This window comes from Nomascus leucogenys, chromosome 10 (assembly GCF_006542625.1).
Source record: "Nomascus leucogenys isolate Asia chromosome 10, Asia_NLE_v1, whole genome shotgun sequence".
Taxonomy (NCBI): Eukaryota; Metazoa; Chordata; class Mammalia; order Primates; family Hylobatidae; genus Nomascus; species Nomascus leucogenys.
The window spans coordinates 54,194,058-54,209,098 of NC_044390.1; the positions used below are offsets into that span (position 1 = coordinate 54,194,058).

The 15,041-nt window shown below is 50.3% G+C and overlaps 1 protein-coding gene across 1 annotated transcript in view; it reads left to right on the forward strand.

The window, feature by feature from the left end:
- Window positions 1–15,041, forward strand: part of CPAMD8 (C3 and PZP like alpha-2-macroglobulin domain containing 8) — a 134,511-nt gene that overhangs the window by 44,452 nt on the left and 75,018 nt on the right. Inside the window, exons 14-18 of the mRNA XM_030821854.1 lie at window positions 3,250–3,439; window positions 6,393–6,565; window positions 7,777–7,926; window positions 8,667–8,828; window positions 12,661–12,803. Coding sequence (XP_030677714.1) covers window positions 3,250–3,439; window positions 6,393–6,565; window positions 7,777–7,926; window positions 8,667–8,828; window positions 12,661–12,803 — 818 coding nt within the window. The remainder of the gene's footprint in view (window positions 1–3,249; window positions 3,440–6,392; window positions 6,566–7,776; window positions 7,927–8,666; window positions 8,829–12,660; window positions 12,804–15,041) is intronic.

Sequence of the window (15,041 nt, forward strand, 5' to 3'; positions counted from 1 at the left end):
GAATGGGAACCAAGTGAAAAGGGAAACCCCTTATAAAATTATCAGATCTCACAAGACTTATTCTCTACCACGAGAACTGTATTAGGGAAACTGTCCCCATGATTCAATTATCTCCCACTGGGTCCCTCCCACAACACATGGGAATTATGGGAGCTACAATTCAAGATGAGATTTGGGTGGGGACACAGCCAAACCATAGCACCCGAGACTGGAGGGTGGTGGCACAGTCATGGCTTACTGCAGCCTTGACCTCCTGTGCTCAAGTGATCCTCCTGCCTCAGCACCCCCAGATAGCTGGGGCTACAGGCTCGTGCCACCACACCCAGCTATTTTTTAATATTTTTTGTAGAGATGGAGTTTCGCCATGTTGTTCAGGCTGGTCTTGAACTCCTGAACTCAAGCAATCTGCCTGCCTCAGCCTCCCAAAGTGTTAGGATTACAGGCATGAGCCACCACACTCAGCTGACATTCTTCTTTTTTGCTGTTCAAATTTTCCAAATTTGGCTGTGGGAGTCCCTTAGGCCCAGCTTCTTAAACAGGCAGATTCTTCCTTTAGGGGGAGGTAGAATGACATTTATTTTTCTTACTATTTATTTATTTTTTAAATTAAAAAGTATTGATTGATTGATTGAGACAGGATCTCACTCTGTTGCCCAAGCTAGAGTGCAGTGGCATGATCATGGCTCACTGCACACCGACCTCCTTGGCTCAAATGGTCCTTCCGCCTTAGCTCCTGAGTAGCTGAGACCACAGGTACCCACCACCACATCCACCTAATTTTTGTATTTTTGTAGAGATGGGGTTTCACCATGTTGCTGTGGCGGGTCTTGAACTCCTAAACTCAAGCGATCCTCTCACCTTGGCCTCTCAATGTGCTGAGATTACAAGGTGTGAGCCACTGCGCCTGGCCAGAGTTTTTTGATTTTTTGTAGAGACGGGATCTCACTTTGTTGCCCAGGCTGGTCTCAAGCTCCTGGACTCAAGTTATCCACCCACCTCAGCCTACCAAAGTACTGGGATTATAGGTGTGAGCCATGGCACCTGGCCAGAATGACACTTATTAGCCACCTACAGTGTGCGTTGTATGATGTTGAGCATGACACACACATCATCTCATTGGAGCCTCAGGACCCTCTGTGCAGGAGATAACAGCCTTATTTTACAGATGGGGAAACTGAGGCTCAGAGAGGTGAAATGATTTGCCCAAGCTTCCACAGCAAGAATGTCACTCTTCCCCTACTCCAGATATCCCTCTTCTGGGCTTTCAGGGTGATCCCAACATTTGGGGACAGTCACAGATTGCAAAACATGGAACAGAGGCGGGATTCCTAGGGCAAAGTGTTGGACGTGGCCACATGCCAACCCCCTAGGGAGATCTTAGGACCTGGGAGGCCTTAGCTTTCCTGATATCAGAATAATGGCAGCTTCGGGGTTCAGTGTGGGGCCTTAGCATCAGCTCCCCTGAGTTTGAATCCTGCCTTACACTCATTGACATTGGGCAAAGAACCAAGGCCTCAGTTTCCAGTTTTCCCCTCTGGGAACTTGGGGACTGTGATAGGACCCAACTCATTGTGTTCATATCCTAAGAGAAGGCCCAGCCCATTGGTGGCATTAGCACCTTCAAAGTTAGGAAACAGTATTTTATTTTTATTTTTTTCTGGAGAGAGGGTCTCACTCTGTTACCCAGGCTGGAGTGCAGTGGTGCGATCATGACTCACTGCAGCCTTGACTTCCTAGGCTCAAGTGACCCTCCCACCTCAGCCCCCTGAGTAGCTGGGACTACAGGCATGTGCCACCATGCCCGGCCAATTTTTTTGTGTGTGTGCTTTTTGTAGAGATGGGGGTCTCGCTATGTTTCCCAGGCTGCTCTCTAACTTCTGGACTTGAGCAATCTGTCCGCCTCAGCCCCTCAAAGTGCTGGGATTACAGGCGTGAGCCACTGCGCCTGGCTGTAAACAGTTCTTAAGACAACTGTTTCTTCTGACACCAATTGCAGAGTTTGAGGGTCCTCACACTACTGCAGTTTCTTTAATTCTCTAGAAGAATTAACAGAACTCACTAAAAGCTGTTGTACTTACGGTTACAATTTATTACGCTAAACAATACACACGAAAATCAGCGAAGACAAGAGGCCGATGATGCGGAGTCCGGAAGAATTCTTAACATGAACTTACTTGTTCTGTCTGCATAGAGTCAGGGACAGTGTTATTTTCCCACCAGAGATGTGGGACAGCATGCATGGTGTACTGCCAACTAGGGAAGCTCCCCGGAACCTTGGTGTCCAGAGTTATGTTTCTTTCTTTCTTTTTTTTTTTTTTTTTTTAAATAGAGATAGGATCTTGTCATGTTGCCCAGTCTGGTCTCAAACCCCTGGCCTCAAGCGATCCTCCTGCCTCGGCCTCCCATAGCACTGGGATTACAGGCATGAGCCGCCACACCCGGCCTGGTGTCCAGAGTTTTCACAGGGGCTCAGTCACATAGACATAGATGACCACCTGCCTCCGTGACTAATCTCATTTCCCAGGTTGATCTGATGCTGCATGGCCCAAGGCCTCCTCCAGAAATCATTTATTACTACCTGGTGTGACCCAAGACCCCAAGTAGAAAAAGATGCTCTTATCAGGCAGGACATTTGAAGAGCTTAAATCACCTCCCAGGAGCTATGGGCAAAGGCCAGCCCTCTCTTTGGCCCAGGTTCAGTTCTTTACTGCATGACACCTTACTGAGGGCTTTCACACCATCATCACGTTTCATCTGTACCACAATTCTGCAAGGCGGTGAGCCTCAGGCCGTATACAGAACTAGGGGCCACTGGCCGGGTGCAGTGGCTCACATCTGTAATCCCAGCACTTTGGGAGGCCGAGGTGGTTGGATCACGAGGTCAGGAGTTCAAGACCAGCCTGGCCAACATGGTGAAACTCCATTTCTACTAAAAATACAAAAAATATACGGGCATGGTGGCGAGTGCCTGTAATAACTACCCAGGAGGCTGAGGCAGGAGAATCACTTGAACCCAGGAGGCGGAGGTTGCAGCGAGCTGAGATCTCACCATTGCATGCCAGCCTGGGTGACAAGAGAGAAACACTGTCTTAAAAAAGAAAACAAAAAACTAGGGGCCAGGACTGGATGCTGGGCACTCCGCTCCCTCAGCCATCCCAACCTCCCTCTGGCCCCAGAGTGGCCATCTTCCTGTGGTGGGCTGCAACGTTGGTGCAAGGCAGAGCCCCCCATGCTGCGTGTCTTCCATAGGTTGGAGAAGAAACCTATTTTTCTGTGAAGTCCACATGTCCCTGCAACTTTACCCTGTACTACGAGGTGGCTGCGCGGGGCAATATTGTGCTATCAGGCCAGCAGCCTGCCCACATCACCCTGCAGCGAAGCAAGCGGGCTGCCCCTGCCCTGGAGAAACCGATTCGTTTAACACACCTTTCTGAGACAGGTGAGCCGGGCAATAGGGAGAAGATTCCTGTTCTTCCTTCTGAAACATTGAGACTCACATGGGTGCTCCTGCAAGGAGGGACAAGGCAAGACCCAGCAGAGAGGGGAGCCTGCCTTGGGGCAGAGGGGACACATCCTTAATAATACCAGACTGGATCCAGGAAGACAGTGATCAGCTGCTGGAAGTGGAGAGGGTCTAGGCCCCAGGCTCTTCTCACTCTGTGTCTGCAGGGGACAGGGACAAGCCAGCCACAGACTGGACTCTTGCACTGGCCCACATTGTGCTGTTGCCTCTTTGCCCAGGCGGTTCTGCCTATGAGTCCTCTTCTCTTCTCTCTTTTTGACACCATGTGCTTCTCATAAGGCCCTCCTCCCAGGGGACTTCCTTAGTCCCCTCCTCTTCAAAGCCCTTCTTCCCAATACAGGGTCCCCAACTTGAGCACTATAGACATATAAGGGGGTGAATCACTCCAGAGTGGGAGGCGTCCTGTGCACTGTAGGGTGCTGAGCAGCATCCCTGGTCTCTCCCCACCAGATGCCAGTAGTACCAGCTTTCTACAGTATGATGACCTAAAAAGTCTCCAGATATTGCCACTATCCCCAGGGGACAGGGTCACTCCCAGGTGAGAATCACTGAGATAGGTAGGTAGATAGATAGAATGATGGGTGGATAAATAGATAGGCAGGTCTCTCAGGCTAAGGCCAGGTTTCTCAACCTTGGCACTATCAACATTTGGGCAAGATCATTTTCTGTGGTGGAGGCACTGTAGGATGTTGAGCAGCATCCCTGGCCTCCACCCCGTAGGTGCCAATAGCCCTATAGATGATGGAAGGATGGATCGATGGATGGATGGACAGATAGAAAGATGGATGAATGGATGGATGGATGGATGGATGGACTGATAGAACAGTGGATGGAAGGATGGATGGATGGTGGATAGGTGGATGGATGGATGAATGGACAGAGAGATGGATGGATGGATGGACAGATAGATGTATGGACAGAAGGATGGATGGATGGATGAATAGACGGATGGATGGATGATAGATAAATGGGTGGATTAATGGACAGATGGATAGATGGATGGACCGAAAGATGGGTGGATGGATGGATGGATGGATGGACAGATGAATGGATGGACAGATGGATGGATGAATGGACAGATGGATGGTTGGATGAATAGATGTATGGATGAATAGACGGATGGACAGAAGGATGGACGGATGGATGGATAATGGGTGGGTGGATGATGATTGGATGAATGGATGGATGGATGGATGGATGGATGGATAGTGGGTGGGTGGATGATGACTGGATGAATAGATGAATGGATGGATGGATAGTGGGTGGATGGGTGGATGATGGATGGGTGAATAGATGGATGGTTGGATGGATAGTGGGTGGACGGATGGGGGATGATGGATGGAAGAATAGATGGATGGATAGTGGGGTGGGTGGATGAGTGGATGATGGATGGATTAACAGATGGATGGATGAACAGACAGATAGATGATTGGGTGGTGGACGGATGGGTGGATGATGGATGGATAAACGGATGGATAGTGGGTGGGTGGGTGGATGATGGATGATAAATAGAGGGATGGGTGGATGGTTGGATGGGTGGATGATGGATGGTTAATGAATAGAGGGAAGGGTGGATGGTGGGTGAGTGGATGGAAGGGTAGATGGTGGATGGATGAAGAGATGGATGGATGGATAGATAGATGAGTGGATAGATGGATGGATGGATAGATAGATAGACAGACAGAGAAGATCCCTCTTTCTTAGGCAGGCTTTCTCACCCTCTGCACTGTCAACATTTGGGACCATCCCATGCACTGTAGGATGCTGACTAGCATCTCTGGCTTCTACTCACCGGAAGCCAGTAGCATCCGCTCCAGCAGTGATGACCAAAAAACGCCTGCAGACATTGCCAGCATCCCCTGGGTAGCAGAATTGCATTGGTTGAGAACTGCTGGCCAGAGTCGTGCTTTGGGCATGGTGCACCTTCATCCTCTTGGTCTTCTCTTCTGGGTGAAATAACAGGGGCTTTATGTCTCCCTGGAATCCTTGTCCAGGGCCAGCCCTGGGCTTGGAACTCCCCACAATCTGTCCCCATTTAACCCCACTGCAGCCTGGGATGGTGGTGGTTCCACTGTGTCCATCTGCAGATGAATGGGCTGTGACTTGGGGGTGGGGGTTTCAGGGACTTTCCCATTGCCTAGTAGGGGCCAGAGCCAGGATTTGAACCCCAAGGCCGATTGGGTACCCACCTCCTCCTGTTGGCCATGAGTTTCCTTGTGTCCCCACTTCCCCCTACCATCCCTGTCCACTGGCTGCTCTGAGCTCTGCACAGAACCAGCTGACAGATGGCCCATTCTGGAACTGGGAGCCTTTCTACCCCCATTCTCTTGCCATAGAGTATTTGGGAGTGCCTGGACAGGCTTCTAAAATCCTCTATCCTTTAAGGATCATTTACCCACAGGGAAGGCAGTATGAACTCGGTTCAAGTCAACAAATAATGGCTGCCCAGGTCTGCTGGCCCCAGACCCCAGCAAGACAGAGCCAATCAGACAGAGAGACTGGAGGTCAGGGGCACACTGGGGAGCTGGGGTGGTGCTGCCTGGACAAGCCAAGGTGGTTTTGCTGTCCGCGGAGGAAGCAGAGGGCTAGTTAGGGAGCAGGGACCGTGTTCCCCGGCAGAGAGGATGATTCTAGGCAAATTCCAACCTGCTCTGTAGGAGCCCATGGTGACCCTAGAGCTGAGTCAATAGGAAGAGTCAGCATTGACCGAGGATGTAGCCTGGGAAGGGCATTTCAAAACCAAAGATGCATGGTCTCAATGCGTAGACAGGAGTATAGCACAGGGCAAATTGGGGCAGAGCCTGAATGGCTGAGGTTGCATGTCGGATGTGGAGAATTCACCACCTCTCTCTACTTTTGCTCACCTCAGAGCCCCCACCAGCCCCAGCAGCTGAGGTCGACGTGTGTGTGACCTCTGTTCGTCTGGCCGTGACCTCCAGCATGGTCCCCCTTGGTCGCCTGCTGGTCTTCTACGTCAGGGAGAATGGAGAAGGGGTCGCTGACAGCCTTCAGTTTGCAGTTGAGACCTTCTTCGAAAACCAGGTAGAGCATCGTGCACTGAACCTGGGGCACAGCCAGGGGCCATCGGGGCTTCTCCAAGGTGCTGGCCAGGGGGTCTGTGCACACCTGAGACTCATGTTGTGTCGCAGCATGATGTAAGGAATTATGGGAACATGAGTTGCATCTTTACTGAAGCATCTCCAAGTCACCCAAAAGGAGATTGCATTCACAACACATAGGGAAAGCCATCAATTGTTCTCTGCCTTTGTTGAATTCAGGATTTAAGGGAAGCATTTGTTTCCATCGGCACCCTCAGCCTCCTCTCCCCCTCCCTGCAACAACTTTTATTATTATAATTATTTTGAGATGGAGTCAAGCTCTGTTGCCTAGGCTGGAGTGCAGTGGCACGATCTCGGCTCACTGCAGCCTCTGCCTCCCGGGTTCAAGCAATTCTCCTGCCTCAGCCTCCCGAATAGCTGATACTACAGGCGTGTGCCACCACGTCTGGCTAATTTTTGTATTTTTAGTAGAGATGGGGTTTCACCATGTTGGCCAGGCTGGTCTTGAACTCCTGGCCTTAAGTGATCCACCCGCTTCAGCCTCCCGAAGTGCTGGAATTACAGGTGTGAGCCACTGCGCCTGGCTCCTCCCTGCAACTTCTAAACAAACTGCCACATGCTCTCCGCCAGCACCTGCCTTCCCATCTCTCCCTGTCCCTCTGTGTTCCCTTTTTTGTGTCCGCTGCACAATGACCAGCTGCCCTTCACAGTGTGGGACCAGTTCTACCCAGGTAGCGAGGCCAGGTTCCCAGCTGAGCTGGCAAAGACCCACTCTCCTTGGTGGGCAGGGGGTGCATGGGTGGGGCAGAAGAGATGCCTCTGGACTAGACCAAACCTGGATTGAACCAAGTTTCTTTTTTTTCATTGTTTGAAACGGAGTTTCACTCTTGTTGCCCTGGCTGGGGTGCAACGGCACTGTCTCAGCTCACTGCAACCTCTGTCTCCCGGCTTCAAGCGATTCTCCTGCCTCAGCCTCCTAAGTAGCTGGGATTACAGGCACCTGCCACCATGCCCAGCTAAATTTTGTATTTTTAGTAGAGACGGGGTTTCACCATGTTGGCCAGGCTGGTCTCGAACTCTTGAGCTCAGGTGATCCACCCGCCTCAGCCTCCCAAAGTATTGGGATTACGGGCGTGAGCCACCACTCCCAGCCAACTGAACCAAGTTTCTTATCCCTTGCTGCATTTGTGCCAGGTTTCAGTGACATATTCAGCAAATGAGACCCAACCCGGGGAGGTTGTCGACCTGCGGATCAGGGCTGCAAGGGGCAGCTGTGTGTGCGTCGCCGCAGTTGATAAGAGTGTCTACCTGCTCAGGTCTGGGTTCCGGCTGACTCCTGCCCAGGTGAGCAGACCCCTCGGGCTTGGGTTCTAGACCTCCACCGGGCCTTACCTTCTCTTGCTCTCCCTTTCCCATCTCTCATTCCAATAAATGAAGAGTGGCATTTGAATCCAGATTCGCTTTGTCCGTCGGGTTCATTTTTCAGGGAACCTAATGGGTGTCTGATAAATCCTTGCTGCTACTTTAGCGCAGTTGCAAGATCAGGGAGTCAAGGTTATCAGATTTTTGCAACATGACATTGGGCCAGGTCTCTTCTCTCTGGCTCCAATTTGCCCATCTTATTTTATATTATTTTTAGAGTTGGGATCTTGCTCTGTTGCCTGGGCTGGAGTGCAGTGGCATGATCATAGCTCACTGTAGCGAACACCTGGGCTTAAGCGATCCTCCCACCTCAGCCTCCAGAGTAGCTGGGGCTGCAGGCATGCACCACCACGCCTGGCTAATTTTTTCTATCTTTTGTAGGGGCGGGGTCTTGCTGTGTAGCCCAGGCTGGTCTCGAACTCCTTTGCTCAAGCCAGCCTCCTGTTTCAGCCTCCCCAGTGACTGGGATTAGAGGCATGAGCCACTGTGCCTGGCTCCTGTTTGCCCATCTGAAAATGGGCTGATGCTACCAGTGCCCATCTCCTGGAGGTTGTCATGATGTGATAAAGAGGTTGGGATGGGAGCATGCCGCACCCACGGGAGCCAGTGTGGGTTGTAAAGAAAACTTCAGCTGACCAGTCTCTGTCCCCCTTTGCTTGCAGGTTTTCCAGGAACTGGAAGATTATGATGTTTCTGATTCCTTTGGCATGTCCAGGGAGGATGGTCCTTTTTGGTGGGCTTGGCTGACGGCCCAACGACGCCGGCGCTCCTCTGTCTTCCCGTGGCCTTGGGGCATCACCAAGGACTCTGGGTTTGCCTTCACCGTAAGGAGAGGTGGTCTCAGATCCCTCTGCCCCCTTCTAAGGTCCTCTTGCCTAGAAATAAGAGTCTGAGAGATCCAGAAATAGGTTGGAAACAGAATTGGAAGATTTTCTTTCTTTTTTTTGAGATGGGGTCTCGCTCTGTGGCCCAGGCTGGAGTGCAGTGGTGCGATCATAGCTCACTGCAGCCTCGACCACCTGTGCTCAAGTGATCCTCCCACCTCAGTCTCCCAAGTAGCTGGAACTACAGGTGCATGCCACCACACATGGCTAATTTTATTTTACTTTATTTTTTTGTAGAGCTGGGGTCTTGCTATGTGGCCCTGGCTAGTGTCAAACTCCTGGCCTCAAGCAATCCTCCTGCCTCAACTTCCCAAAGTGTTAGGATTACAAGCATGAGCCATTGCACCCAGCCTTCCAAAATTTCTTTTTCATTTCTCCCCAATGAAAGCTCACAAGTAGATCCTTCCAATTTGCAAAGCCGTGGAGAGCCAAATGTTATGCATGTCAACGGTCAGGTTCAAATGGGTAACTTGAACTTGTGATGGGACGTGTTATGACATTGACATGCTTTGCTGCGAGGAAAACCTTCTCATTGGGAGCTGTGGGTGCCAGTAGCTCTTAGCTCTGCCTCGCTTTTGTTAACTTGGTTGTGTGTCTGGCAACTTTCAAGCAGAAGGAGGTGGCTGTGTTCCCAGGTGGCAGGAGGTCTGAACTGTATAGGTGATCCTCCTGCCTCAGCCTCCCCAGTCGCTGGGATTAGAGGCATGAGCCACTGTGCCAAGGGCTCCAGTTTACCCATCTTAAAAAGGGCTAATGGGGTGCCTGTAGTCCCAGCTACTCGGGAGGCTGAGGCCGGAGAATGGCGTGAACCTGGGAGGCGGAGCTTGCAGTGAGCCAAGATTGCGCCACTGCACTCCAGCCTGGGCAACAGAGCGAGACTCCGTCTCAAAAAAAAAAAAAAAAAAAAAAGGGCTAATGCTGGCTGGGCACGGTGGCTCACGCCTGTAATGCCACCACTTTGGGAGGCCAAGGTGGGCAGATCACAAGGTCAAGAGATCGAGACCATCCTGGCCAACATGGTGAAACCCCGTCTCTACTAAAAACACAATAATTAGCTGGGTGTGGTGGTGTGTGCCTGTAGTCCCAGCTACTTGGGAGGCTGAGTTAGGAGAATCACTTGAACCCGGGAGGTGGAGGCTGCAGTGAGCAGAGATCACGTCACTGCACTCCAGCCAGGTGACAGAGCAAGACTCCGTCTCAAAAAAAAAAAAAAAAAAAAAGGGCTAATGCTATCAGGTGCCCATCTCCGGACATTGTCATGATGTGATATAGATAGAAAGGGATTGAGAAGGGAGCATGCTTTGCCCTTCAGGGTCACACAGAGTCACACCTTAGGGTGCTGGAGGTCTCCACTCAAATGCATGTCCTCTTGGAGGGAGCCTTTCATTTCAGCTTTAAAACATATTTCTGGCCAGGTGTGGTGTCTCACGCCTGTAATCCCAGCACTTTGGGAGGCCAAGGCAGGTGGATCACCTGAAGTCAGGAGTTCGAGATCAGCCCGACCAACATGGTGAAACCCCATCTCTACTAAAAATACAAAAATTAGCCGGGTGTGGTGGTGGGCGCCTGTAATCCCAGCTACTCGGGAGGCTAAGGCAAGAGAATCTCTGGAACTGGGAGGCGGAGGTTACAGTGATCACACCACTGCACTCCAGCCTGGATGGTAGAGTGAGACTCTGTCTCAAAAAAAAAAAAATAAATAAATAAATAAATAAATAAATACATACATACATACTACTTCAAAGGCATCCTTCCCTCCCCGACCTGTGCTGCTTTTATCATGAAATTTTCCAAACATGCAGAAAAGCTGAGCGAATTAGACAACAAATACCCACACGCCTGCCACCTAGTTCCCACAGTTCTATTTGCTAAAACAAAACAAAACAAAACAAAACAAAAAAACCTTTTTTTTTCTTTTTTTGAGACAAGGTCTCACTTTGTCACCCAGGCTGGTATGCAGTGGCATAATCTCAGCTCACTGAAGTCTTGACCTCCTGGGCTCAAGTGATCCTCCCGCCTCAGCCTCCTGAGTAGCTGGGACCACAGACACACACCATCATGCCTTGCTAATTTTTTTATATTTGTAGAGATGGGGTTTCACCTTGTTGCCCAGGCTGGTCTCGAACTCCTGGGCTCAATGGATCCACTCGCCTTAGCCTCCCGAAGTGCTGGGATTACAGACATGCACCACTGCACCTGGCAAAATAAACCTTTTCTTTTTTTTTTGAAAAATAACATTTCAGTTATGATTATGTGAACTGCCTGACAGTTTGAACCCCAGGTCCCTTCTGGAAGTCAGAGGTGACGCCTTTGATTCAAAAGAACTGGGTTTAAATTTCTTATTCACAAATCCAAGTCAGCCCAGGCTAGAGTGAGTCTTCTTTCAAATCCAGTTGCTCCCAGTAATTAGTACAATGACGAGGACATAATAAAAAGAGTCATTGCATAGCCGGGCATGGTGGTGCATGCCTCTAGTCCCAGCTACTCAAGAGGCTGAGGTGGGAGGATTGCTTGAGCCTGGGAGTTTGAGGCTGCAGTGAGCTATGATTGCACCACTGCACCCCAGCCTGAACCACAGAGCGAGGTCATCTCTAATAATACTAATACTAATAATACTAATAAAAGAGATCATTGCATCCCACAGTTGGTCCTTGGTTGGGGTCAAGTACTGCGCCAACTCATTTCCTCCCCTGCCCTCCCCTCCCCTTCCCCTTCCTTCTTTTCTTTTCCTTTTTTTTTTTTTTTTTTCTGAGACGGAGTCTTGCTCTATCACTCAGGCTGGAGTGCAGTGGTGTGATCTTGGCTCACTGCAACCTCTGCCTCCTGGGTTCCAGTGATTCTCCTGCCTCAGCCTCCCAAGTAGCTGGGATTACAGGTGCCCACCACCACGCCTGGCTAATTCTTGTATTTTTAGTAGAGATGGGGTTTCACCATGTTGGCCAGGCTGGTCTTGAACTCCTGATCTCAAGTGATCCTCCCACCTTGGCCTCCCAAAGTGCTGGGATTACAGGCATGTGCCACCACACCTGGCCATGATTTTTATAATTGAGATGAAATTCATATAACATAAAACTCACCATTTATAATTCAGTGGCATTTATTATATTCACAGTGCCATGCAACCACCACCCCTACCTAATTCCAGAGCATTTCATCCCCCAGAAGGAAACCCTCTCGCCAGTAGCAATCACTCCCCATTTCCCCTCCCTCAGCCCCTGGCAGTCACCAGTCAGGGAGCTGCTTTCCGTCTCTATGGATTTGCCTGTTCTGGGCGTTTCATCTTAACGGAATCATACAACACGTGGCCTTTTGTGTTTGGACCATCTGATTTGGTTCCACAGTTCGAATGTGCTGTTCTCTCTTCTTCTCCACCCTGGGTGGTCACTGGGTCCCATATTCTCCCCAGCCTGTACCACCAAACCCAGAGTAAAAGAATGATGCCCCCATGGTGGCAGGTGCCTGTAGTCCCAGCTACTTGGGAGGCTGAGACAAGAGAATGGCTGGAACCTGGGAGGCAGAGCTTGCAGTGAGCCGAGATCACGCCACTGCACTCCAGCCTGGGCAACAGAGCGAGACTCCATCTCAAAAAACAAAAAACAAAAAACAAGCAAAACAAAACAAAACCCAAAAAAGCAAAAAAAGAATGATGCCCCCAAGGCTGCCAAAAAGTGATATTGGGACAATGGCCACAGGGTGACTCATTCCCTTATCCTTCTGGGGGCTGTCAGCATCCACTTCCCCACCAATGGTTTGGGTGTTGTCTGTTGCCTAGGAAACGGGACTGGTGGTGATGACCGACCGAGTGAGCCTGAACCACCGGCAGGATGGTGGCCTCTACACCGATGAGGCTGTCCCTGCTTTCCAGCCCCACACAGGGAGCCTGGTGGCAGTGGCTCCTTCCAGGCACCCCCCCAGGTAACGGCTTATACGTTGAGCAAGGTTTTCTAACTCTGGTGCTATTGACATTTGGGGCTTGTCTTAGTCCTTCCTGGCTGCTATAACAGAAGACCATAGACAGAGTGGCTTATAAACAACTGAAATTTATTTCACATGGTTCTTGGGGCTGGGAAGTCCAAGAACAGGGCACCAGCAGATTTGCTGTCTGGTGAGGGCTCACTTCCTGCTTCATTGATGGTGCCTTCTGCCTTTTTGCTGTATCCTCATATGGCAGGAGGAGTGAGGGAGCTCTCTGAAGCCTTTTTTTTTTTTTTTTTTTTTTGAGATGGAGTCTCACTCACTCTGTTTCCCAGGCTGGAATGCAGTGGTGTGATCTTGGCTCCCTGCAACCTCCACCTCCCAGGTTCAAGTGATTCTCCTGCCTCAGCCTACTGAGTCACTGGGATTACAGGCATGCCACCATGCTTGGCTGATATTTGTATTTTTAGTAGAGACAGGGTTTCACCATGTTGGCCAAGCTGGTCTTGAACTCCTGGCCTCAAGTGATTTGCCTGCCGCAGCCTCCCAAAGTGCTGGGATTACAGGTGTGAGCCTCTGCACCTGGCCTAGAGTCCCTTTTATAAGGGCCCTAATGTCATTCATGAGCACTCCACTTTCATAACCTAATCATGCCCTAGAAGCTTCACCTCAACACCATCACCTTGGAGGTTAAGATTTGAACATACGAAGTTTCAGGGGGATGCAAACATTGAGTCCATTGCAGGGTAGGATCATTCTGTGCACTGTGAGGGGTGTTCTCTGCACTGTAGGGTGTTGAGCAGCATCCCTGACCTCCACCCACTAGATGTCAGTCACACTCCTTCCCAGTTGTAACAACCAAAATTATCTCCAGACATTGCCCAGTGTTCCCTGGGGGCCATTGGCATAGCAGGCTAGGACACTGAGTGCTTCATATACCTCCTCCCTACCCAATTCTTGGCTCTGCCCCAGTGCGCAGGATTAGGGATATGGAAAAGAATAGAAAATGAATCAGGAGAGCTGACCTGTCTGAGGACAGAGGGGTCTAGGCAAGATGAGAACCTGGGGCTTGATCTCCCAACTCCCAGAGACTCTGTTTAGAGAGTTCTTTATTTTGTCCTTTCTCCTTCCTCCCACCCTTCCCTCCTCTTCCTACTACTTTGTTTCTCCTTCTTCTCCAACTCTACCGTCATGAGTTAGACACAAAATAATTACTTTTCAGTCTTTCTTATCTTAAATATAAACACTGGCTGGGCACAGTGGCTCATGCCTGTAACCCCAGCACTTTGGAAGGCCAAGGCAGGCAGATCACTTGAGCCTAGGAGTTTGAGACCAGCTTGGGCACATGGCAAAACCTTGTCTCTACAAAAAATACAAAAATTAACCATGTGTGGTGGCTCATGCCTGTAGTCCCAGCTACTTGGGAGGCTGAGACTGGAGGATTGCTTGAGCCTGGGAAGGTTGAGGCTGCAGTGAGCTGTGATTGTGCCACTGCACTCCAGCCTGAGTGACAGAGTGAGACTCTGTCTCTAATTAAAAAATAAAAAAAAAATAAATAAATGTAAACACTTTTTTTTTTTTTTTTTTTTGAGATGGAGTCTCGGTCTGTCGCCCAGGCTGGAGTGCAGTGACGCAATCTTGGCTCACTGCAAGCTCCGCCTCCTGGGTTCACGCCATTCTCCTGCCTCAGCCTCTCCGAGTAGCTGGGACTACAGGCACCTGCCACCACGCCTGGCTAATTTTTTTTGTATTTTTAGTAGAGACGGGGTTTCACCGTGGTCTCGATCTCCTGACCTCGTGATCCGCCCGCCTCGGCCTCCCACAGTGCTGGGATTACAAGCGTGAGCCACCGCGCCCAGCCTAAATATAAACACTTAAGCCATTAGAGGATTATGAATTTTCCTCTGAGTACTGCTTTGGCTGCAGTCACATTGTGCTATGAAGTATTTCCAGTATTGCTCACCGCCAAATAGGCTCTAACTTGTGGAATGATTCCCTTTTTGAGGTATGACCTGTCCAGGAAACCTCTTGATCTGGTGGCCAGCCCTGATGAGCCTGTCCATGGAAGCGTTCTCCATCTTTCAAGCCCTCTCTATATAAAACAGGAACCTTCTTGTGCCCCTCCATCCCCTCCCCAGTGGTTCCTGGATGCTTCAGTCTCCCAGGCTCTTCCTGCTGGGGCCACACGTTTAGCAGGCCTAAAGGGTTCCTAGTTTCCCAACTCCTAATCAGGGAATT